This window comes from Macaca nemestrina, chromosome 4 (genome assembly GCF_043159975.1).
Source record: "Macaca nemestrina isolate mMacNem1 chromosome 4, mMacNem.hap1, whole genome shotgun sequence".
Classification (NCBI taxonomy): Eukaryota; Metazoa; Chordata; class Mammalia; order Primates; family Cercopithecidae; genus Macaca; species Macaca nemestrina.
Genome location: NC_092128.1, coordinates 11,406,911 through 11,434,151, shown reverse-complemented (window position 1 = coordinate 11,434,151; position 27,241 = coordinate 11,406,911). Strand labels below are relative to the sequence as shown.

The window sequence follows — 27,241 nt, the reverse complement described above, 5'->3', positions numbered from 1 at the left end:
ATGCTATAATAATCTAATTAACTAAACTCTTCATTTATCATATAATTGCCTCCTCACCTACCACACACTTCACCATTTAAAGTGATATCCTTTTCCTTTATTCTTTATTAAATGAAGAATTTGTTCAGAGAGACATTTGGATTGTTCAATGGTTAAAAAAAAAAAAGCTCCAATAAAAAAGCAAATAAGAAAGTACAAGTTTGTGCTGGACAACAGAAGTGACATCACCCCAGCAGGCAGAGCACCTGTTGAAATCCAGGACTTCATTTACCGACAAGCTGTGTGACTTTGGCCAATTCCTAAATCTCCCTGAGACTTAGTGTCTTGATTTGTAAGCTGGGAATAATCAGAGGAAGTTAACTGAGAAGCTATTGGGACCTAAGCTTCAGGGCCTTTTATTTGTATAGGGCATATATGTTCACATAGTCATATGCTTATGTTAAATTTACAATGTTAAGATAGCTCAACTGTGACTAGCGAGGAGCTCTGTCTCTTTCAATATGACTTTCTTCCATCACATGGTGAAGATCTTTGGAGAAACATTTAACAGTTTTGCTGTCATGTGGAGATAAAGTTGAGATCCATAAATGTGCTTTTAGTGACAATATTTATGAGCTCTGAAGTTATTTCTCCATATTGTCACATATTGCTAGGCATCTAGTGTAGGAATGATTTTCAAGCACGCTCCCACTTCCTGTGTTCAGACCCACATATGTATTTGTATTTAAATATTTCATTTCTTTCTTAAAGAGAGATTCCAATATGGCATTAAATTTAAGCTCCAGAAAACCTAGATTTTCCTTTGGGGATAATGATACCTACCTTATACTATTTTTGTGAAGATTAATGTGGAAGTTTTTTCCTACTTTCCTTTTTTTCCCTCTGTTTTACCTTCTCATTCTTATTCTAAACAATTATATAAGAAGAAGGACATGAAGATTATCTAATTCAGAGTTTTTATGTTTTATTCCCAAACATTTCTACCCCCTCAAATAAAACCATTAGGCATGATCTTGATGCATACAATAAGCCAGTAATTGACAGGATTTATATGAAGCTTAACCCTCACTGTTTGGGAAATATCCATCTCTCATTTCTGTAAATCTCCAAAGAACCATGGCAAGCCTCAGGATTCCATACACTCCGTTTGAAAACCCATGATTTAACTTAATTCCCTCTTTTTGTAATGGAAACTAATTTCAGAGAGGCTAAGTAACCTCTTGTCTTCCCATTCTATGTTCAATTTACCATATCTTTTCTGTAGGTTTGTGATAGCAAACAATTATTATTATTTATTCATTTTAAACATAAAACTACCTGTTTTAAACGAAACAATTTATAAATATTCTTCATGTCATGGAATATTCTAGAGGGACTAAATCCTTAAATATAAGTGTTTTCAAACTGGAAGAAAATACAGAAGACTACATGTACAAATGAGGCTTTGAGGTAACCTCTTACCAAAGCCATCAGAGATCAGTAAAAATCTGAAACTTTTGTCTGTAAATGTACAACATATAATATTCTTCTCCAAATAATAAATTGGCAAATTATGTTTGCAACAGTTATGGCACATACAAACTGCTCTTAGAAATAGAAATTATGCAAAGAACGATGACTCAGAAGCCCACAGAAGAGCACATTTCAATGACCCCAGCCTTCCAAAAAAATATTTCGGGCTCCCTGGTAGTAAGAGAAATACAGGTTAAGTAGCAATGAGCTATCACTTCACATCCATCAGAGTGGCAAACAATTAAAAGTGATAATAAGTACTATTGGTGGGGATGAGTTAAAAGGGTACTTTCGTCTATTTCTGGCAAAAAATGAAAATTGTTATAGGCTTTCAGAAAGCAATCTGAAAATATCTATTCCAATTAAAAAAAAATTGCAAGTCTTCTTTCCAGGGCCACAGCATGACCTTCATGGGCCCTAGAAACTTGTGCCTGTGTTTCCTTTCTCTATTAATATTATATATATGATAAGATTTGGCTGTGTGCCCACCCAAATCTCATCTTGAATTGTAGCTCCCATAATTCCCATGTGGTGTGGGAGGGACCTGGTGGGAGATAATTGAATGATGGGGGCAGTTCCCCCACACTGTTCTCAGAATAGTGAATAAGTCTCATGAGATCTGATGGTTTTATCAGGGGTTTCTGCTTTCGCTTGACTCTCATTCTCTCTTGCCTGCCACCATGTAAGATGTGCCTTTGTTCCTCCTTTATCTTCCCCCATGATTGTGAGCCTCCCTAGCCAATGTGGAACTGTGAGTCCATTAAACCTCTTTCCTTTATAAATTACCCAGTCTTGTGTATGTCTTTATCAGCAGCCTGAGGATGAACTAATAATACACACACACACACACATACACACACACACGTGCTCATAGACATATATATGTATGTATACATATACAGATAGAGAATATATTTTATGACTGTGTTGGTGTAAAGATGAATATAACTCAGACTGAATTGATTATTATTGGATTTATTTTTTTTCTAGTTTAAAAAAAAATTAAGATAAAAATATTCCTTGAATCCCAAACATCTTGTGGGCCCTGGACATGATGCCTTTTGTGCTCAATAATATAAGCCCTAACTCCTCCCTCAGAAATTTGTCTACTGACACCAGAACTTTGGTGATGTTTACTTTCAGCATTTTGGTAGTAGCAAAAACTAGACACAAAGTGAAAACCTTCAGTGGGCAATAATTGAGTAAATTTGGTTAGTATGATACCGTTTTAGAAAAAAAAGTTTAAGCCAACACAGCATGTCTGTACGTGAGTTGTCTGTGTTAGTTATCTATTGCAATCTAACAAGCCTCCCTAAAAATTAAGGGCTTAAAACAACAATCATTTTCTTTGCCCATGATTCTAACAGGTTAGCAATCTGACATAGGCTCTACTGGATATTTCTTTGCTAGTCTTCCAGAGGGTAATTCATGCAGCTGTAGTCAAATGACAGCTCGCCTGGGGCTAGGCAGTCTGTGATGTCCATGTCCTTCCACACAGGTTTGATGGTTAGTCCGTTCCTCAGCTGGGCCATGTGCTGCCAGCAAGCCAGCCCAGATTTCTTCACATAGGTTTGAAAAGCAGCAACTTTTAAAACCCAAGATTATATCACTGATATGGTTTGGCTGTGTCCCCACCCAAATCTCAACTTAAATTGTAGCTCCCATAATTCCCACATGTTGTAGAGGGACCCAGTGGGAAAAAATTGAATCATGGGGGACGATTTCCCCCATACTGTTCTCGTGGTAGTGAGTAAGTCTCCAAGATCTGATGGTTTTCCCCTTTTGCTTGGCTCTCATTCTCTCTTGCCTGCCGCCATGTAAGATGTGACCTTCACCTTCCGCCATGATTGTGAAGCCTCCCCAGGTATGTGGAACAGTGAGTCAATTAAACCTCCTTCCTTTATAAATCACCCAGTCTTGGGTATATCTTTATTAACAGCATGAGAACAGACTAATACAATCACATTTGCTAATGTCTCTTTAATCAAAACAAGCCATATAATCAGACCCAGAATCATGGTGGGAGGTCCCACACAAGAGCACAGATGAGAGGAGGTATGATTCATTAAAGAACATTACTGTAAAATTCTGTCAGTGTGTGCAACTGCATATTTATGTACACATTATCATGTTGGTATGGTAAAGATCAGCAGGGAAAAAAGAAAATGGGCTGGGCATGGTGGCTCACGCCTGTAATCCCAACACTTTGGGAGGCCAAGGAGTGCGAATCACGAGGTCAGGAGATCGAGACCATCCTGGCTAACACGGTAAAACCCTGTTCCTACTAAAAATACAAAAAATTAGCTGGGTGTGGTGGTGGGTGCCTGTAGTCCTAGCTACTCAGGAGGCTGAGGCAAGAGAATGGCGTGAACCCGGGAGGCGGAGCTTGCAGTGAGCCGAGATTGTGCCACTGCACTCCAGCCTGGGCGACAGAGCAAGACTCCATCTCACCAAAAAAAAAAAAAAAAAAAAAAAAAAAAAAAAAGACTATTAATAATTTTATTCAGATAGAGCAGATGGAGTGAAGTTACTATTTAATAACAGTTTATATTATATATTAATTCATTAAAAGCTGTTTATCAAGTGCCTACTCTATGATAGATGACTGCTGAGTGTAGAACAATCTTCTGGAAAGGTGAATATCAAGGGAGAAGCCCACAACTAAGAGTGTTTCCTTAGTTATTGTAACACCATCTTTGGGGGATTGAAAAAAGTAGATGTGTACTTGTCCATCATAATTTCTTAGCCTAGGACAAATGTTTTATTACACTTAAATACTCAATATGATTTGTGTGACCACTTGGAGCTTGGTGAAGCCAGTGTACCGGGAAAGGGGAAAAGCCAGTACAACAGTGCATTGTCAAGTTGACTGTGGTCAGTTGAGTCAGGTGCTCAGTCCCAAGGGAGCTCCCTGAGGAACCCTTTGAAACACATCGCATATCTTTCTGCCCAGGAGTATACATGGATGAAACTGATTCTCATTCCCCTTTGTTGTAGTGACTCCAAGGGCATTGACTTTACCAGATTTTTGGCATATGCATGCATAAGGCCACATACATTTCTGACACTAACCCTGCTCTGTAGCATCAGTAAAACCCTCAGGGCAAGAACCAAGAGGAACAGGGCAGATGCTGTATCTGTGATTAGCTAATTAAAACCTAGGAGACATTGGTTACCACAGCAGTGGCTGCAGTAAGAGGTGGAGCCAAAAGGATATTAATTAGTATGCAAGAGGTGTCTGATACAGCCCACCCCTTGCAGAACTGAGACTTGCTCATGTCTTCTCTCAGATCTAATCTGTCATAAAGTCATGTTCAATCTCTGCCAAGTTTCAGTGTAAAAGATTGGTGGAATAAATGATAATCCCTATTATTACAGCTGAATCCAAGGCAATAATTGATATTATTTATCCTTCCCTTCAACTCACCCTAAGCCAGTATTTCAGTGGGTTGCTTGCCTGATGCAGTGACCCAGACTTTCATCTCCTGGAGATCTAGATCCTTAGTTACCTTGCTCTTCACCAGCCACTAATGCTGCAGTTGCTCAATCACCGTTAACACTGAGCACAGAAGCAGCAACAGGTATTACATTCAACAACTCGTCAGCACCCATCGACTCGTCATTTACATCAGGTATAACTCCCAATGCAATCCCTCCCCACTCCCCTCTCACCATGATAGGCCCCGGTGTGTGATGTTCCCCTTCCCGAGTCCAAGTGATCTCATTGTTCAGTTCCCACCTATGAGTGAGAATATGCGGTGTTTGGTTTTCTGTTCTTGTGATAGTTTGCTAAGAATGATGGTTTCCAGCTGCATCCATGTCCCTACAAAGGACACAAACTCATCCTTTTTTATGGCTGCATAGTTTTCCATGGTGTATATGTGCCACATTTTCTTAATCCAGTCTGTCACTGATGGACATTTGGGTTGATTCCAAGTCTTTGCTATTGTGAATAGTGCCGCAATAAACATATATGTGCATGTGTCTTTATAGCAGCATGATTTATATTCCTTTGGGTATATACCCAGTAATGGGATGGCTGGGTCATATGGTACTTCTAGTTCTAGATCCTTGAGGAATCACCATACTGTTTTCCATAATGGTTGAACTAGTTTACAGGTATTACATTCAATCCCCTGCATTCCAGACATAGTTCTCCCTGCCTGCTAGGGGACAGCAGCCCTGTCTCCTCAGCATAATCCAGATAAGCTACCTCTGCCAGTACAGTAACTCCTTTCTTTGCTTGATGTTCCACTGGCATGAGGAGATTTTTTTTTTTTTTCTGTCTTTATTTCTTCTAAAACACACATACACACACACAACAACAACAACAACAACAACAGGATATATGTACAGAACATGCAGGTTTGTTACATAGGTCTACATGTGCCATGGTGGTTTGCTGTACCTATTGATCTATCCTCTAACTTCCCTCCCCTCAACCCACACCCACCGACGGGCCCTGGTGTGTGTTGTTCCTCTCTCTGTGTCCATGTGTTCTCAATATTCAACTCTCACTTAGGAGTGAGAACATGCAGTGTTGGGTTTTTTGTTCCTGTGTTAGTTTGCTGAGGATAATGGCTTCCAGCTTCATCCATGTCCCTGAAAAGGACATGATCTCATTTCTTTTTATGGCTGCATAGTATTGCATGGTGCATATGTGCCACATTTTCTTTATCCAGTCTATCACTGATGGGCATTTGGGTTGGTTCCATGTCTTTGCTATTGTGAATAGTGCTGCAGTAAACATGTGTGCATGTGTCTTTACAGTAGAATGATTTATAATCCTTTGGGTATAGAGCCAGTAATGGGATTGCTGGGTCAAATGGTGTTTCTGGTTCTAGATCCTTGAGGAATTGCCACACTGTCTTCCACAATGGTTGAACTAATTTACATACATTCCCACCAACAGTGTAAAAGCATTCCTATTTCTCCACAGCCTCACCAGCATCTATTGTTTTCTGACTTTTTAATAATCACCATTCTGACTGGTGTGAGATGGTGTCTTATTGTGGTTTAGATTTGCATTTCTCTGATGATCAGTGAATTTGAGTTTTTTTCATATGTTTGTTGGGAACTTAAATGTCTTCTTTTGAAAAGTGTCTGTTCATATTCTTTGCTCACTTTTTGATGGGGTTGTTTTTTTCTTACAAATATGTTTAAAGTCCTTGTAAATTCGGGATATTAGACCTTTGTCAGATGGGTAGATTGCAAAAATTTTCTCCCTTTCTGTAGGTTGCCTGTTCACTCTGGTGATAGTTTCTTTTGCTGTGCAGAAGCTCTTTAGTTTAATTAGATCCCATTTGTCAATTTTGGCTTTTGTTGCAATTGCTTTTGGCATTTTTGTCATGAAGTCTTTGCCCATGCCTATGTCCTGAATGGCATTGCCTAGGTTTTCTTCTAGGGTTTTTAGGATTTGGGGTTTTACATTTAAGTCTTCAGTCCATCTTGAGTTAATTTTGTATAAGGTGTAAAGAAGGGGTCCAGTTTCAGTTTTCTGCATATAGCTAGCCAATTCTCCCAGGACAATTTACTGAATAGGAGATCCTTTCCCCATTGCTTGTTTTTGTCAGGTTTGTCAAAGAGCAGATGCTTGTAAATGTGTGGTGTTATTTCTGAAGTCTCTGTTCAGTTCCATTAGTCTATATGTCTGTTTGGTACCAGTAACATGCTGTTTTGGTTACTGTAGCCTTGTAATATAGTTTGAAGTCAGATAGCATGATGCCTCCACCTTTGTTCTTTTTGCTGAGGATTGTCTTGGCCATATGGGGTCTTCTTTGATTCACATGAAATTTAAAATAGTTATTTATAATTCTGTGAAGAATGTCAATAGTAGTTTGATGGGAATAGTATTGAATCTATAAATTACTTTGGGCAGTATGGCCATTTTCATGATATTGATTCTTTCTATCTATGAGGATGAAATGTTTTTCCATTTGTTGATGTCCTCTCTTATTTCCTTGAGCAATGGTTTGTAGTCCTCCTTGAAGAGGTCCTTCATGTCCCTTGTAAGTTGTATTCCTAAGCTTATATTATCTTTGTAGTAATTGTGAGTGGGAGTTCATTCATGATTTGGCTCTCTCCTTACCTATTGTTGGTGTAAAGGAATTCTTGTGATTTTTGCACATTGATTTTGTATCCTGAGACTTTGCTGAAGTTGCTTATCAGTTCAAGATGTTTTGGGGCTGAGACGATGGGGTTTTCTAAATATAAAATCCTGTCATCTGCAAACAGAGACAACTGGACTTCTGACCTGAGGAGCTTTAAGTGACCAGATCATAGCCATTGTTTGAAGTAAAGGGTAACCCATATTCTTGACAGATATGGTAAGACCAATGCTTCCCATGGTCATCACCCATTGCAAATCCTGCTGAGGTCTATAAAAAGTAGTCATCACAGCAGTGCTGGTATAAGGGGTGAGTTCAAGGGATTTGAAGCAGTGGGCTCAATGTATCTGATACAGTGATATATAATCTACATAGAGAAGCTAATTATCCACACCATGTCTTCTTTTCTTCCCCATTTCTTATCACATACACCCTGGAATCAGAACTATTTATTTAAATAACACATGCATTATATCTGAATTATTTGGTTGCACATGCTATATAAAGCAATACATTATTTTTATTAGAATGGCAATGATCAAATACTTGATAAAAATTTTTCTTTTATGGAAATTTCCCCTGAGGGGGGAATATCACAATTTTCATAGAAGGATTTAGAAGTTGCATTATATAATAAGAAATGAGTACTACAGATCCTTAGCAAATATGACTTTATTCTTCCACTTTTAACAAAATAAATGCCTTGGAAAAAATCACTCAGTTTGATCATGATTGAAGTTCCTATTGGAACGATATATTTGGCATTTGTTAATTATTTTTCAGTGGGGCTGAGTGATATGGTTTAACTATGTCCCCACCGAAATCTCACCTTAAATTGTAATAATCCCCACATGTCAAGGGCAGGGCCAGATGGAGATAATTGAATCATGGGGTGGTTTCCACCATACTGTTCTTGTGATAGTGAATAAGTCTCACGAGATCTGATGGTTTTATACATAAGAGTTCCCCTGCACAATCTCTCTTGCCTGCCACCATGTAAGATGTGCCTTTATTCTTCCTTCATCTTCCACCATGATTGTGAGGCCTCCCCAGCCATGTGGAACTGGGAGTCCATTAAACTATTTCCTTTATAAATTACCCAGTCTCACACATCTTTATTAGCAGCATGAGAACGGACTAATAATACCCTGAGCGTGAGTAGAAGAGAGTCTCAAACTGAAGTGAAGAAAAAGGGAAGGGGCTGATACAGGGAGAGAAGCAGTCCCTCAGCAGCACCATCAAATCCATTTGCTTTGCCTCTGGCCCCTGAGGAAAGACAATGCCAGACAACTGTAGAAGTGGGCCAGCACCTTCTGAAACGATCTTGTTCCCCAAATAACTACAACAGATATTAAATAGTAGATAAGCTAACAAGTAAAAGCAGAAGTAAAAAAAATTGTTCCGTGAAAATATAGGTACTATATATACATATAGATATAGTATATACATATGTGTGTGTGTACTTAAACCACAATGCTGTAAGAAATCATAAATTTATCTGAAAATACTGGGTAAGGAGATAGTATCCATAAAAAATACTATTTGCATAGAATTTAAATATTCAGTGAGCTTTCATTGACTAACTTCCAGACACCAGGCACTGTGCTATCATGTAGGAATGTAGCAAAAATGATATAGTTCTTATGTGCACTAAAGTAAACGTTATCCAGAATTATGTAGTCTTTCTTGTTTTCTTAAATTGGAAGACAAACAGTATAGGTTTCTCCTATGGGCCCAGGTATATCATTATCAAGTTCAACTATTCTGGCAGGTGGTAATAACTTGTTTTTCTTCTCATGCTGTCTGCCATAAATAAGATCAATAAAGTCAGAATAAAGATCACAAAAACTTTCATTACAGTGCGAGTAGTTTAATGCAGCAGTTTCTATGTGCCTAGATTAGTGGCAGATACTTTAAGATTCTGGAATATTTGAAAATATTATTACTTCTCTGGTTCTTGATTGTGTAAGGAATGCTGAAGTTATTGACTCCTTAATCTCTACTGAAGGGGCTTACTTTGAAGACTAGCAATTTCATTATTTGAATCTGAGAGGACTTTAACAGAATCTCAAGCAATGTAAGTCACATTTAGTAATCATAGCAATAGTCTGATATTTCTGAAACCTGTCCTATTATAAAACAAGCCTACATTTATATAATCCTCATATCTCAAAAGAAGTTGGAGAAAGCCACTGCCCGGGAAGTTCCTTATCCTAAACCTAGATCGGATGCTAATATCTTGCTGCTGTTTCTGTTTTAACAATAGACTCTCAAGGATGCTAATATTTTGTTGCTGTTTCAGTTTGAAAGAAGACTCTCAACTTGTACTCATCGATGAATGTTCTCTATTTCCTAATGGGATTAGCTATATTTAAATCTTCTTTTAAGTCTGACAGAAGAGCTCTGAAATCACCAATAATGTCTTCATTACTACACTGATACTTAAATAATGGACAAGAAATTATAAAGGCTTAGCAAAGACATTCAGATTATTATGGCCTTTTGATATATGCACCATAAACTATTAAGATCTTAGAGTGCTTGGCCAAAGTAAAACTTGAATATCCCATCAAATTCCTCATTTTTATGAGAAAATTTATACTCAGAAAATTTAAGTGGCAAATAATCCAAGTCATACAGACTGTAAGTTACAGAACCAAGGCACAAAAAGGAGTTCTGACTCTTGATCTAAAAGTTTTCCCACTGTGTCCTTCTATGGCCTTCAATTTTGGGCGATGTATTTTGTTTGTTTTTTATTTGAGTTATATACGAGTTTAAACACAATTCTTTCTGTTATGGGAAACAGCTTATTTCATTTTCAAATTTTGAAGCTCACATTTTTTAATGGTTTATTTTTTCATTAAATTTAAAAGGCTTTATTTAACAATTAAAAATCAGTCCTATTGCCTCATTCACTGAATTAGATAAATTACAGTAAAACTGTAATTTAGTATAAAAGCTGTAAATTAGTATAAAAACATAGCTATCTTTTTATTATTTAAATCATAGAACGACTTTACTTAAAATGACTAAAGTTTGCATTTAGAATTAACGCTTTTTAATTAAAAAGTCTGATTTTTCATTTAACTGTGATTTGTTTAGCTAAAAACAAATGGAGAATTTGAATTTCTTTACTCCATTTTTCTTTCCTCAACACACACACACACATACACACATACAGATATAAATAAGAAAAATTTACTTCCAAGAGTCATTTCCTTAGTGAATCACATCCCTCACTTTTCTCCACACTATCCTTCGATGATAAGAATGAGATTTGCCTTCTTTCTCCATGGTATCAGTAGAAACAATTCAACACAATGTTTAAACAAGTGTAGGGACCCTGTAGTCAGAATTCCTGTGTTCAAATCCTGGCTCTGCCTTTTTCCAGGTGAGCACTCTTGGTCAAGTTAACTATTAAATAATTGCTCTGAGCAGATGGCAGTGACAGTGAATAACTCTCTCTCCAGGCCAGGAGAAGAAAAATGACAGTGCAAGACAGAGGATAGGACAGTCAAGAGGCAAAAAGAAACACAAGTGTAAGGGCACAGAAATGAAGAGAAGAATGTTTCCATGAGGAGTCAGCCATCAATGACAATGCCTACTAAAGTCCTAGAGAATGAGAACGTAGTGAAAGCCCAGGGTAGGTATCAATGACATTCTTGAAGGTGAGACAGCAGTGATAACATTCTGACTTGAGGGGCTAAGGTGTAAGTGGTTAAGAAGCAGGAGTTTCTCTAGATTGGACTGGGAAACAGGACTAGCATGTAGCACGTGTCTACCTGCCCTTGAATCTAAGATCGAGGAGACCACTGCAGATGAATAGAGAAGATGTAGCCAGTGGGAAAAAGAGAGGAGGTAAATCTTGAAAACCATTAAATGATCTGAGGACAAGTGTGGAATCACATGGTTCTGGGGAGGAACTGTAAGGAAAAGTCCTTCTCTTGTCTTTCTTGCAACCTCCTATTCATCCTATAAGACTCAGCATAAAACCACTCACAAATAAAGTCTTTCCGAACTGTCCTAAATCAGCTTCTCCAATTTATTTTTCTAAGGTCTCGGAGTACTTTGTTTTATACTCTTTTATAACATTTAACAAATTATATATAGTATTTTCTTAGTTAACATGCCTGCCTCATATATTTCATAGCAAGTTCTCCAGAGCTAGAGTTTATGACTTTTTTACTTTTTTCTTCCTAGGGCAGGGCATAGTGTTAGATACTACTACCACATTAGTGGGTGTTCATAAAATAATTAATTAGCAATAAGAAAGGGGCTGGGTGTGGTGGCTTGTACCTGTAATCCCAGCACTTTGGGAGGCCAAGGTTCAGGAGTAAGAGACCAGCCTGGCCAACATGGTGAAACCCTGTCTCTACTAAAAATACAAAAATTAGCCAAGCATGGTGCCGCATGCCTGTAATCCCAGCTACTGAGGCAGGAGGATCGCTTGAACCCGGGAGGCGGAGGTTTCAGTGAGCCAAGATTGTGTCATTGCACTCCAGCCTAGGCGATAAGCAAAACTCCATCTCAAAAAAAAAAAAAAAAAAAAAAAAATAGAAAGAAAGAAAGAAAAGGAAATGAGAGGGAGAAGGTTAGAGATGGAAATGGAGACTAAGGAGATGGAGCAACATAAGCAACCTCTATAGCATCTGAGCAAGATGAACTGGATGCTAAGCCTCGTCGTGCAGACTCATTAAATTGAGGAAGCTGAGCTTCTAGCATGCCTGTTGGATTTTGTAGGCTTTCTCTCCTTCTTAGAGTTCGCTATAACCTAATAGTAACCCTGAATAAAATACAAGTAGAGTTGTTTAGGTTTAGTCATAAAATACAGGGAAATTTGATCTTCTGTGGAGTGCAGGTCATAGAATCCCAAGAATGGACGTTGAAGTCACCAAGAAATATGGCAGTCACAGAGAGGTAGAGACAAAGAGTTCTGGTTTAGTGACTGGCACTGCAATAGTATGGATTTTTTTTTTCTTTGAAACAGTGCCTTGGAGCCAATGTACGTTATAGAGGGATTTGGGAAGGATCAAATAAAAGACAAAAATGGGCTGGGTATGGGGAAGGGAGAGAATAGAAATGAAATAATAAATGTAGATATACTCTGGCTTTCAGAAACTTTTTGGAGGACTTATCAAGTAAAAGAACTACAAGCTGTTGTAATTTCAACGAGAAATTGAAACTTTGTCTTTTTAAAAAAATCCTAATTTGCTCCCTCCCCTTGAGACTTGGACAGGTGAACAAACCCATTGGGGGCTATAATGAATAACATCTCATACAGAAATTATATGCAGGGAAAGATCATGACACAATCTTAGCATACAGAATATCTGTTTTTAAGTCCACGCTCTCTCTACCATCTTCATTTGCTGTGTGCTGATAATGAGACAGTGGTCCCTAAGGGAAATAATGTAGTTTACTCAGGGCGTTCATTCAAGCTCTAAAAAAAAAAATCCAAACAGACAGAGAACATATAAGGTTAATAGTCAAGTGTTAATGAGGACTTAGGTATTGTGAAGCTTATATTGTACTAATTAAAAATAATTGCATGGTCCTAGAATTAGAGAGCTTTCACTGAGGAGGGTCTCAAGGTCATTGCCGCCTCTCTGGATTTCCAACTTGGCTGTGCACAAACCTCGTGGTTACTTTAACAGGAATAATTAGGTTCTGGGCAAACACATTCCTCCAACCAAATTCACTAGAGTCTGGTTGAGATTAAAAAAAAATAATAAAGTCAGTTTCATGGTTTCTAATGAGAAATACCTCTTTCCAATATAGAAACTTATTTCTGAAAGCCAGATTAGGATCAGAAGATGGTTTCATGGTTAAAAAAGGAACAGAATGAGGAGGGCCCCAGAGACCATCCTACACTGAACAATACCAACCCAGATAAGCTCCATATAAACTATATTGCTGCTATGCCTACATTTTACATGAAAAGGTTTCTTTATTCATTCAAGGGTAGAAATTCCCAGAAAAACCAGTACCTCTTTTAAGCATCTTACAACCTGGTCCCTACAGCAAGTATGTATGAGTATGTAGTAAGCTTGTGATCGCCTCCAATATAAAAGAGCAGAAAGGTGAGGACATTCTTAAGCGATTGATTGATAAGAAAAATGTTAAATTACAGCATTTGTTATCAAAATTAGATTTAAAATTATTTCATGCTTTTTCCCAGTTTCATATCAAATCATTAAAAGTGAATATTTTCCCTCTTCTGTACAATCAGGAAGACTGCTTATGATGTTCCAAAGATAACCTTTATGTATGTGCTCAGCTTTAACTTGTGAGTAAGTTTCTCACATGGGTTAATACTTGCCCACTTCTAGTGATCCTCATTCTTTCAAGGTCACAACAGGAAGGATGTATATTTCAAGTTTGTTTCTCTCAAAGCACCAGGAGTAGAGGGGGATGGAAAGACCCTTCCTCAGTTCATCAGCATCATGGAACTGTACCTCTTCTCCTAGGGAATAGGACCTCCTTCGTGTTTCTCCCCCTACCCTATCCATTCTTTAATTGATGCTTTATTTGCCAGCAATTCATGCCTATTACTTATTTTTATTTTTATTTATTTATTTATTTATTTATTTATTTATTTATTTATTTATTATTATTATACTTTAAGTTCTAGGGTACATGTGCATGACGTGCAGGTTTGTTACATATGTATACTTGTGCCATGGTGGTGTGCTGCACCCATCAACTCGTCAGCACCCATCAACTTGTCATTTACATCAGGTATTGCTTTTCTCTCTCTGCCAGCGTTTTGGCAATCCTGTATAGGCCTGCGGCCACATCTGCATGTAAGCAGAGAACAGAGGCTTTAACAGAATTTCGCTCTCACACCCTCTGCTTGGGCCATGGTGTTTCATGTTCTACAGGTAGACATAACCTTCAAGGCTGTGTGGACCTTTAATGTCAGTATGAAAATTTGACTTCATTCTTCCATCTTCCTTTATTATTCTGCTTAATATACCTTGTGTTCATCCACAACACTGGAAGCACATTAGTTGCTTAATAAAAGTTATTCTTTAAATAGAGCCATTATTTTTATATAGTTGTGATATTATTTCCATACACTATCTTTATAAAATCATATTATTTTATATAGTTTTTATATAGTTGTGATAAAAATAATGCTCCCCACCAGAGGTTCATGTCCTAATTCATGGAACCAGTGAATATGTAACTTTATATGGCAAAGGGACTTTGTACTTGTTAAGAGCCTTGATTTGAGGAGATTATCCTGGATTATCTGGGTGGCTTTGTGTAATGACAGGGCTCCTTAAAATAGTCAGAGAAAGAGACTATGAAAGCAGAGAGTTGGTGTGATGTAGCAAGAGGAAAATTCCACTTAATTCCTAGCTTTGAAGACGGGGACAGGGATGATGAGCCCAGGAATGTGTGTGGCCTCTACAACCTGGAAAGGCAAGAATATAGATTCCCTGCTAGAATTTTCAGGAGAAACACAGTGCTACCAACACTTGGAATTTAGCCCAGTGAACCCCATTTCAAACTTCTAACCAGAACCGCATCATTATTATGAACAGTATCATCATCTGTAGAACGGTAAGATAAATTGGTGTTATTTTAAGTCACTAAGTGTCTGTCATTCGTTATAGCAGCAAGAAGAAACTCATACAATAGTACTCATCATTTTCCTTGATAGGTAATATGCAGACAACATTCATTGTTTAATGAAAATGAAAAAGATATTTAGGGGCCGGGCACAGTGGCTCACACCTGTAATCCCAGCACTTTGGGAGGCCAAGGCAGACGGAGGTCAGGAGTTTGAGACCAGCTTGGCCAACGTGGTAAAACCCCATTTCTACTGAAAATACAAAAATTAACCAGACATGTTGGCAGGCGCCTGTAATCCCAGCTACTTGGGAAGCTGAGACAGGAGAATCACTGGAACCCGGGAGGCAGAGTTTGCAGTGAGCCAAGATTGCACCACTGTACTCCAGCCTGGGCAACAGAGCCAGACTCCATCTTAAAAGAAAAAAATAAATAAAAGATATTTAGGACTTGTCACTGTCTGAATTTTTGCATGCTATGAAATTCAATCTGATATTTATGTTCGGTAGTAATATTTCTAAATAGCTGAGATTTACTTATGAATATATAGCATGAGAACTTTTACTTGGGACTTGGAGTTGCAACAGAGAAAAATTACTTTACCAATAAATCAATAGGCTTGATGAGTCTATTTATTTTGCCATCAACCCAATTACCTTTCTATTCTTCAGCAGGCTACTGGCAAAACTCAATGATCGACGATGACTCAGACCCTTCTCTTTCTTCAGTGGCTGCTGCCTTAGCTCTTGTGTTCTGTCATCTCCTAGGGCTTAATGTGCAAAAATTGTGCAACCCAGCTAGGATTCCACTGGGTGCAGAGCTAACTGGCTGAGGCGTGCAGGGTAAATACTGTCATTAGCTCATTATCTGCATAAAAAATTAAATATACTCAATAACTTCTAGTTTTTGAAGTATCTGATTTTATTTAATCTGCACAATAACTTGGTGAAGAAGGTATTACTATTAGGTTGGTAAGAAAGTATTTGCAGTTTTTGCCATTACTTTTCATGGCAAAGCCGCAATTACTTTTGCACCAACTTAATACCTCAATTTTACAGTTGAAAAAAACATGTTAGGGAGAGTATCCAGGCAGTAAATGACAGAAAGGAGATATGAACTAAAATTTATTAATTCTTTATTCAGACGATAAAACTAATGTGATTTTGCTGTGTCACAGCTATTCTTGTCATTTTACTCCAGTGTCAAAATTCTAGATACATATTTTTAAATGTATTTTAAAGACAAAATAACATATGCACATTATAAAGTGATGTGGGAAATTAAAACATTAAAAAATCTATAAAAAGTTTTAAATCACCCACAATATTACTGCTGAAAAATAACTCTTACTATTTTGATGTATTTATAAACATTTTTCTGTGTATTTATATATTTCTTTTGACATTGTTTTGCATCCCATTCCATTTTATCATATTTCCAGTGAAGTGAGTTGGCATTCTAACCTTATCATACATACAATTTTACTGTATTGTCTTTCAGTAACCTACTTTTGCTGGATATTTAAATATAAATAAAAATTAGTCTACCTTGAATTTACCTTTTTTCAGGATGAAATCTATTTTTCTCCAAATGCAGTCTGAGGACAGTGGTGCCAGCATCATTTGGGAGCTTGTTATAACTACAAATTCTCTACTGAGTCCAAGTCTTTGGGGTGAAATCCAGGAATTTCTGTTTTAACAAGCTCTCCAGGTGTTTCATACATGCGAAACTTTGGACTGAAGTGTTTGGTTTTCCGTATGTACTGATGAGGCAAAGCAGCTTAGGCCTATTGCAGGCTAAAGGCAAGCCCAATAACTGTTACACTTTGAAGAAAAATAGATCCATCCTTCCTTCCTTCCTTCCTTCCTTCCTTCCTTCCTTCCTTCCTTCCTTCCTTCCTTCCTTCCTTCCTTCCTTCCTTCCTCTCTCTCTCTCTTTTTTTGAGATGGAGTCTTACTCTGTCACCCAGGCTGGAGTGCAGTGGCACGATCTTGTCTCACTGCATCCTCTGCCTCCCGGATTCAAGCGATTCTCCTGCCTCAGCCTCCTAAGTAGCTGAGACTACAGGCGCCTGCCACCATGCCTAACTAATTTTTGTATTTTTAGAAGAAACCAGGTTTCACCATGTTGGCCAGAATGCTCTCGATCTCTTGACCTTCAGCCTGCGTTGGCCTCCCAAAAGTGCTGGGATTACAGGCATGAACCACCGCGCCAGGCCTAATATTTTTTAAAAATGTATCTAGAGATGGGGTCTCACAATGTTGCCCAGGCTGGTCTCAAACTCTTGGCTTCAAGCAATCGTCCCACCTAAGTCTCCCAAAGTGTTGGGATTACAGGCGTGACCACCTTGCCCAGCCTAATTGTTAACTCTGACTGAGAACTTTTGTAGATTGAGAAAGCAGCTGGAGTATATTGTAGACAAAGGCCACCCCAGAAAGGGTGAGTGTGAGGTAAGCAAGCTCCCGTGGCGAATTTGCCTGACCAGACCACAATGTTCAAGCTGGCAAGCAGTTGAAGCCGAGAAAGACCTGTTAGGATAACGAAAGTTCTTGTACACGTAGATGAAGATCTGCGATATAATTTATAGATATTGAAGAAACATTACACATTATTTAACATAAAAGTGATGTTTCATAACTAGACCAACATTGGTTAAAAGCACACTTTAGTGAGAAATTAAGACATATTTGGGTAGAACAGCCAGTTAATAAGTGACTGTTGGAAAGAAGATACCAGATGAAGGAAAATGATAAGAAGTTTTGGCAGAAGGAAAAGACAATGATTAATTACTAAATATTATAATGGAAAAGAAGGGGAATGGTTTCAATGGCAGATTGGCCAAAGGGATTAAAAGGAAAACTAGAATTTGAACCTGACATCCTGGTTTCTCTTGAGCTGTACATAACAATCTTGATAATCTGGAGAGAGGTATAAAAAATTAATAAAACAGTTTTTTGCAAAGATTGTGAGTTTAGGTTACTCTTAACGCCTCTTTATTCCTAACCACCTACATCCAGTTGGTTTCTATGTCTTGCAGATCCTAAAAAAAATAATAATAATAATTGAGGCTGGACACAGTGGCCCACGCCTATAATCCCAGCACTTTGGGAGGTCGAGGCGCGGATCACCTGAGGTCAGGAGTTCGAGACCAGCCTGACCAACATGGAGAAACCCCGTCTCTACTAAAAATACAAAATTAGCTGGGCATGGTGGCAGATGCCTGTAATCCCAGCTACTCGGGAGGCTGAGGCAGGAGAATCGCTTGAATCTGAAAGGCAGAGGTTGTGGTTAGCCAAGATCGCGCCATTGAACTCCAGCCTGGGTGACAAGAACGAAAGTGTCTCAAAAAAAACCCAAAAAAACACACACAAAAAAACAAAAAACCTTTGAAACATTTGAATCAGTTCATCAGTTCTATTTATTCTCTTCTTTGTCATATTGCTTTAGTTTAAGTACTGGTAATCTTTCAACTGGCAGCCTAGAGTTGAAACAGCCTAAATATTCTTTCTACCTTTTGAATTACTTCCCTAAAACCTGTTGCTTTGCTACGCAGAGTTTTCATTCTGTTTAAGTTGATACAAAACCTATATTGACTTATGCCATCTTTTTGCTAACAGTTTAAAAATACTTTTCCTCTGCTTTTTATTGTACTGTTTTACTTGCTATGACATTCTGAATTAGAGCAGCCATGTAGTTTATCATCTGAATGAGGCCCTTGGGACATTGGAAAGTGGGCATATTCATAATTACACTGGGACAAAAGATGTCTGGGCTTTGCTTAGCTTTCTAGCCCCATCCTCTTCTAAGAGCAGTTTACGAATGAGCAATACCAAAATAGTTAGTGAACAAACACTGTTCCGAAGGTCTTCTATCCGTGTTGTTCACAGCTGTATCTGCAATGCCTAACGCACTGCTCAATGCACCATAGCTCCTCAATAACTATGTGCAAAAGAGGAAACGAGGGAGGGAGGCATGGAAGAAGAAATGAACAGATCAAAGAATTTTAGAAAGCTTGAATCTAGTATGCTGTTGTTGAAATGACATAGAGTTGAAGGTCTAACATCCTTGGAGAGAGGAAGCCATGGAAAGCCAAAGGAGACGCAGAGAACTTGGTGTAGAGGAAGGTTAAAAAAGGGAAGTCCCAGAATCAGACCACCCATGAAACTGACTTTCTGATCTCAACCAGGCTCTAGTGAATTTGACTGGAGAAACAAGTTTTTCCAGAGCCAAATTATTCCTGTTAGAGTAACTACTGAGGTTTGTGCACAGCCAGGCTAGAAATCCAGGGAGATGGCAATGACCTTGAGACCCTCCTCAGTGAAAGCTCTCTAATTCTAGGACCATGCAATTATTTGTAATTAGTGCAATATAAGCTTTACAATGTCTTGTAATTTATTTTGTACTATTTTGTAATTTAACACACAGCAACCCCTAAGAGTGTAATTCAAGTGAAACTTACCCAAGACTTCCCTGCTTTTGTATCAGGTAGACATGTTTTTACCAAAAACATATCTTAGTTTTGTGAGGAGAACTTTCAATTCTTCATTAATTCCTGGGGGGAGCTGTTTATAAAACGTTTTCTCAGTAGCATTTTAGATGTTCTAACTACAAAGGCGATATGTAAATGTCCGTTTTTTGCTTCTGAAAACAGGTGCAGTCTCAGTGAGAAAAAGAAAATTTGTCATGAGCACTGAAATAAAAAGGGAAGTAATGAATAAAAACATAATTTAATTACCTGAATGTCAGCTTTCTACACAAACTCGATTTGATGTAATTAAAGCACCTGGAACAAATAAAATGAATCAATGAAATCTCTCGCCTTTTTTTTTGAGATAAAGTAAGATTCAAAATTACATACATATTTATGGACAATTTGTACTAACTATGCAAAAAATAAGTGTGTGTGTGAGCGTACATGTCTATGTGCGCAAGAGAGAGGCAGAAACAGTGAAGGATAATTTTTTCTGGCCTCTGAGTTGATAACCAACAAAGCAGCCAATATAAATTTTTTATAGTAAGGGGATAATATCTATAAATAAGTATAAATTAAATATTGTTTTCAATGATCATGAGCCCCAGTAAAATAAACGTTACACTTGTTTCATGATTGATTGTTTTAGTATTTTCCCCAGCATACAGTCATACCGGGAGCCTGATGTCTTTGTTAGGTCAGGAATACTTATAGAGAAAGAAACAAATTATGAATTTAAATTTAGAGGCAAAGAATGCTCATTCCAGGAAGAACTACTCCTAACTAGTGGTTTGCTGGCATTGCCTGTGCCACTGAGGCATTTATCTGGGGAGCCATTTGTTCTGCGCTGTGCTCATGTAGGATATTTTGTTTGTTCTAGCTATCTACGAGCCTTCCTGTGAAGCATACAAACACCTAGGCCAGACATCAAATTACTACTGGATAGATCCTGATGGCAGTGGACCTCTGGGGCCTCTGAAAGTTTACTGCAACATGACAGGTAACTGTGTCATATTTATGTTTTATGACGATGCTTTTCTATATGTTGTGAATAAGCAGTTCCACCAGTGGTTTGTTTCTTTGGTGCTGTGTTTTTATGACAGCCTCTAATCAGCAAAATATTGCTGGATTTCTTAGATAAGATGATGAAATGTATTATTAATGCAATAAAACATTTTGACACTGTGCTTTTCAAAAAGTTTTCCTTTGACGTGAACAATTAAAAATCATTTTTTTTAATCAGCATGTAGGGGGAAAAACCAGAAAGTGAAATTGCAAGGTTAAGCCCAAAGAAAGAATTAGTAACCTAGACTAGGGAAATTTAGTATCACTGCTCCAATATCCTCACCGTGCATTCTAGAGGAAGCTTTTAGATCATGCCAGACCTTCCTCGATTCTCCATAATTATAGAGGAAATCTTTCTAAGTACTGAAAGCCCATTCTGATAATAGCAAAAATTACCTGAAGCTTTTATGAAATATATTTTGGCTTTTCTTCTTGGGAAGAGGACCTAGTTTTTCTCCACTACCATGTGAAATGAGAGTATGGGTTCTTGTCAACTCCCACAACAATGTGTAAAATGTGCAGATCTCTAAGATAAGAACAGATTTTCCATCAGACACTTGGCAACATCTTACACTTCAAAAATCCCCAGGAAGGTGTGAGGTATGCATTGTTTACTGGCTCCAGCAAAAGACCAGCATTTGATGTGAACTCCTGGGTATAAGATGATAAGGGTAATGAAAATAAGATGCTACTGATGGTAATTAGTGAGTGTGACTGTTTACCATCTGTCAAGTACCGTGACAAATCCTTTAGACAGACAGACACTTGAGTTTACCTCCTGGCTTCATTAGTCACCACATGTGTAATATTGGGCACTTTAGTAACTTTGCTAAATTCAATAAGCCTCAGAATCTTTATCTGTAAATGAATTAATGAGAATACCCACCTCATAGCATTATCATATGAATCCAATAAGACAATCTGCATATGGTTCTTAACTTATTGTCTAATACATGGTAAACCTTCAATAAAAGTTACTGGATGAAGAAATTTAAAGGCTTTGGGAGTTAAATAACTTGCTCATATTAGGCTGGGTGTGGTGGCTCACGCCTGTAATCCCAGCACCTTGGGAGGCTGAGGTAGGCAGATCACGAGGTCAAGAGATCGAGATCATTCTGGCCAACATGATGAAACCTGTCTCTACTAAAAATCCAAAAATTAGCTGGGCTTGGTGGCACACACATGTAGTCCCAGCTACTCGGGAGACTGAGGCAGGAGAATCACTTGATCCCTGGAGGCAGAGGTGGTAGTGAGCCGAGATCATGCCACTGCACTCCAGCCTGGTGACAGAGCAAGACTCCATCTCAATAAATAAAAAATAAATAAATAAAATATATCTTGCCCATATTATTCAGGCAAGATTCAAATTGAATTATTTGCAGCCCATGGATCTTACTTCTGGCTGTAGTTCAGAACCATTTATAGAGTTTTATTTTGTTTTTGGTTTTGTTTTCTATACAAACTTTTTGGCACCATCCCTGCAGACTCTGATTCATTATGTCTGAAGTGGAAATCAGATTGTGCAACTATAACCGAAAACCAGGAATGGCACTCTAGGCAAGCAGATACCAGCGGGGAACTCTCAGCAGTATCAGGAAGCCAGGCATGGTACAGAATGGAAGGGAAAATGGTGAGGACGTCAGTGTAGCACGGAAGACATGTGGAGAAGACAATAAAATGGGAGCTGTCCAGTCTGGGCAACATAGTGAGACCACACCTCTATTTAGAAAAAGTCCCAGCTCCTTTGGAGGTTCAGGTGGAAGGATCCCTTGAGCACCGGAGGTTCGAGGCTGCAGTGAGTCATGAGCAAACACTGTACCCCGGTCTAAATTTCTAAATTTCCCTAAATTTCTAATTTTCCCTAAATTCTGATTTTCCCTAAATTTCTAAATTTCCCTATATTTCTAAATTTCCTCTAGAAATTTGGAAGATGCTATCTCTCAGTTTAATTTCTTTTCTATTTTGAAAAAGAACTTTAATCATGCCTCAGAGAAGGAACACACTTACCAGAGAGATTAATCTAAGAGTTCACTGACAGCTGGACTTGTCAATGCACTCGAATTCTTTTTTGTATACCTTCATTTTTATCTTATTAGCACTCAAATAGTAACCTATGATGACTTGACTTAATATATAAGAATCTTGATTCTGGTTTCTCCTAAAATATGAAAATATATAATACAATTAAAGTCTGTTCTTAAACTCAAGGAACATCAGGGTATCCTCAGTTGGACTGGACAATTAAGAATTTATTTTAGTTATTTTCTTAAATTCATCTCAAAGGAAAATTAGAAAAAGAAACAAAACTGTAATATACACAGTTCTCATATCAAGGACACACACAACACACAGGACTAGTCTACTCTCAGGAGAGCTTCTCCTGTGCATTGAATCCTTTGCTCAGAAACATATGTCTTATCTTCATCAATGTCTCCCTTAAACAGCATGACTGCAATTTAACTCAGCACTTCAGATGCCATCTGAGCTGTAAGGAGCAGAGTACAACTTTTTGCAATTAGAATATTTTTCTTCTATTCATTCAAGATAGTTACGAACATCAGTGTGTTCAAGGACCCTTGAAGAATCTTCCCTTGCAGGCCAACAGGCACCTTTCAGTTCTTTGCCACTGACCAACCCTTCCTTTTCCTGGAAGGAATGTGGATTTAACACCATTAGGGGAGCATGATGCCACAACGCTTGGCTTGGGCTATTCCATTTCCAAGGGATACATGTTAAAGAAGAGGAGGGAGTGACAGCATGAGGTAGTCTATAAAGTCTTGGTATACAACTCAATGTCATGAAAAATTATAAGTGCTCCCCTAAACCTGAAGTATAAAAGGAGGCAAGCACTCAAAAAGGTGAAGAGAGAAATTAGCCCTATAAATCAATCCCCCAGGGCACAAGAGAGATTGGCTCATTCCAAAGAACTGAAATCCCAGTGGCTAGAACATAGTGAGCCTAAGAGAGGGGCTCAAAATAAAGCAGGGGAAAGGCGGGTGGGGGCAGGCCAGAGCAGACCAGCCGTAAGGAATGTAGGGCAAGAAAAAGTTGCACTTTTTTTAAAATTTATTTTTCAATTGCAGTGGGTGGTCATCTATGGAAAGATTTTAAGCAAGATAATAAGATCTTGATTGCATTCATACATCTACCACTTGGGCTACTATAAGAGACAGCATGAAAACATTGGGACCAGCTCTGACGCTGTTATTGTGAAAGTCCAATGAAGAGATGATGCTGCCTTGAACTAGGGTAGTGATGGTTTACAGTGATGAGAAACTGATACATTTTGAGATCTGTTTTGAAGGTAGAATTGACAGGATTGGTAAAAGTTTGGATGAGAATGTTTAAAGAGAGACAGTTATCAATACTAACTTCTCAACATATGGACTGAGTAACTGGATGAATTATAGTGCCATTTAGGAGAAGTGGACAATTAAGGCTAAAACAGTTTTAAAAGAACTTACTTTTGACCTAATTAAATGTGAAGTGCCATGTGCCATCTAAACTGAGATGCAAATTTTGCAGTTGGATAAGCCCCCAAAGCCTGATTGGGTTAGAGATATAAATGTGCCAATTATTAGCATATTAATATATGAGAATTGATAATATCATTTGGGGGTTGATGTAACAGAGAAACAACATCCCAGGAATGAGCTCTTAGAAACTCAATAGGCAGGACACAGTGGCTCACGCCTGTAATCCCAGCACTTTGGGAGGCTAAGGTGGGTGGATCACTTGAGCCCAGGAGTTCAAGACCAGCCCTGGCAACATGGCAAGACCCTATCTCTACAAAAAAAAAAAAAATAGCAAAAACAAAAACTAGCTGGGCATGGTGGTGCAAACCTCTGGTCCCAGCTACTTAGGAGGCTGAGGTGGGAGGATCACTTGAGTCAAGGCTGCAATGAGCCATCATCACACCACGGAATTCCAGCCTGAGTGCCAGAAACCCTGTCAGGAAGAAGGAGGAGGATGAGGAGGAGGGGGAGGGGGAGGAGGAGGAGAAGGAGGAGGAGGAAGAGGAGGGGGAGGAGTGGTAGTGGGAGGGGGAGGGGAAAGGAAGGGCAAGGCGGGGGGCAGGATGAGGAATTAGTCCATTCTCATGATGCTATAAAGAACTTCCCTGAGTCTGTTCTCACACTGCTATGAAGAACTTCTCTGAGATTGAGTAATTTATAAAGGAAAGAGGTTTAATTTGACCCACAGTTGCTCATGACTGGGGAAATGTCAGGAAATTTACAATCATGGCAGAAGGGGAAGCAGACACCCTTCTTCACACGGCGGCAGGAGAGAGCATGTGAAGGCAGAATTGTCAAACACTTAAAAACCATGAGATCTCGTGAGAACTCACTCACTATCATGAGAAGTGCTCAGAGGAAACTGTCCCCATAATCCAACCACCTCTCACCAGGTCCTTCCCTCGACACATGGGGATTGTGGGGATTGCAATTCAAGATGAGATTTGGACAGGGACACAGAGGCAAACCATGTTACTCAATAATTCAATAGAGAGAGATTAGGGTTTTAGTGTTAAAATATTTAATAAGTATTTGGAAAAATATACATAATTGAGGGTAAGTAGAGAAAAAGTTCTCATGGAGAGGATTTGCGGGGCAAATAGATCAACTGTATGGAAGTTAAAATGACTGCTTGGATCCTAGAGAATGACAAAAAGACTTGGAGAATGAAAAGCAACTTGGCATCCTTGCACACATATACAATGGATGTGGTGGTGCCACAGACATATGGCAAATAACAGCCACTAGAATGCAGAGAACGTGGTATGGCCAGGAATGAAGAACCTTCTAAGGATGCTACACAGACAGTATAGGAGAACCATGGATTGAGCTACATCCTAGGCAATTAAGGGATGTTGTAAATGACAGAGCATTTCAAACACTGCATAGGACACCGGCAAAATCTTCCACAAAGCGGCTGACTCATGAGCTGAGTCTTGAAGCACAAGTGGGTGTTATGAGGCTGGGAAATCATATGAGAAGGAAAAATAGGTCAACTTATAAAACGCTTTGTGTAGGATGCAGAGCAGTTGAAACTTTGTTCTGAGGTGAGAGCAAGCGATGGATGTTTTCAAGCAAAAGAGTAATTTAATCAGGCATTGTATATTAAAACATCACTTTGGCAGCTGTGAAAAATATTTTCCAAAGGAGACCCAGAGATAAGACAGGGAAACAGGTCCAAAAGCCCCTGTAGTAATGCAGGAGTTGAAAATGGAGACTTAAAGTAAGAAGGGATTGATTTGATGGGTATTTAAGAAGATGAGTTGGCCAGACTGTTCCTTATGAGATAGAGAAAGTTGAAAATGATAACCCCATGACATGGAACACAGAGAAGCAGAGGAAAACTAGGAAAAGGGTAAGATTCTATGTTGCTTTGGGTCCCTGTAATTCAACGAGGTAAAGTTGTCCTATAGGCAGATGCTACACAAAGTCACCGTAAGACCTTGAACACATTAAAAAAAAAAATGTGGCTGGGCACGGTGACTCATGCCTGTAATCTCAGCACTTTGGGAGGCCAAGGTGGGTGGATCACCTGAAGTCAAGAGTTCGAGACCAGCCTGACCAACATGACAAAACCCCATCTCTTCTAAAAATATAAAAATTAGCTGACTGTGGTGGCACGCACCTGTAGTCCCAGCTATACAGGGGGCTGAGACAGGAGAGTCACTTGAACCTGGGGGGCAGAGGTTGCAGTGAGCCAAGATTGCACCATTGCACTGCAGCCTGGGCAACAGAGCAAGACTCCGTCTCAAAAAATAAATAAATAAATATAAAATAAAAAAACCTTGTCTCGGTTTTCTTGTAAATAAAGTGCAGGAATTGGAATAAGTTAACTTCTACACTGCCTTTCATTCAAAAAAAAAAAAAAAGGAAAATATTTATATTGTTACCATGAAACATGAGAAAAATCACTGCTTGCAGTCAAATAATTTAGACAGAAACCTCTTATCTCAAACAAGCTTGAATTTACGATTTCTTGGCTAAGTTTGACATAAATTGACTCTCTTCATTTTTTATCATAAGGCAGTAGTTCTACTATGTAATTCTTCTGACTGACTGCAGCTCAGAGCTACATCTCTCAGAAATTTGGAAATTAGGGGGTGTCCTAAATTATAGAGCATTTCGAGTGCTGCACAGTTGATGACATTGAGGAGAGAAGATTTTTCACTGAATCCTTTGGAGAAAAATATCATCCTGTGAAAGCCAAAGCCTGGTTTCTTTTTTTAGATCTTAGGGCACATGACAAAATGTGGTCATTGTTAGCCTTGCCTTCCTTCTCCATTTTTATGCTCCCTCTGAAAATTTGGTGTTAAAACTTTGTGGATATAAACTATCTTATATTTTCAGTATCAACCTCTTTTAATTGTATATTTTTTTCTAACACTTCAGCTTTTCATTTCCATTTTCTTCAGGTGTTACCAGCATCCTCTCTCTAGAAACCCTTACCTTTGTATTTAAAGCTTCGTTTAGTTCTTTCTTCTAGATGATTAATA

General features: G+C 38.5%; 1 protein-coding gene across 1 annotated transcript in view; it reads left to right on the top strand.

The window, feature by feature from the left end:
• Positions 1-27,241, top strand: part of LOC105474842 (contactin associated protein 2) — a 2,256,224-nt gene that overhangs the window by 1,391,897 nt on the left and 837,086 nt on the right. Inside the window, exon 12 of the mRNA XM_011729645.2 lies at positions 20,549-20,668. Within this exon, the coding sequence (XP_011727947.2) occupies positions 20,549-20,668 (120 nt within the window). The remainder of the gene's footprint in view (positions 1-20,548; positions 20,669-27,241) is intronic.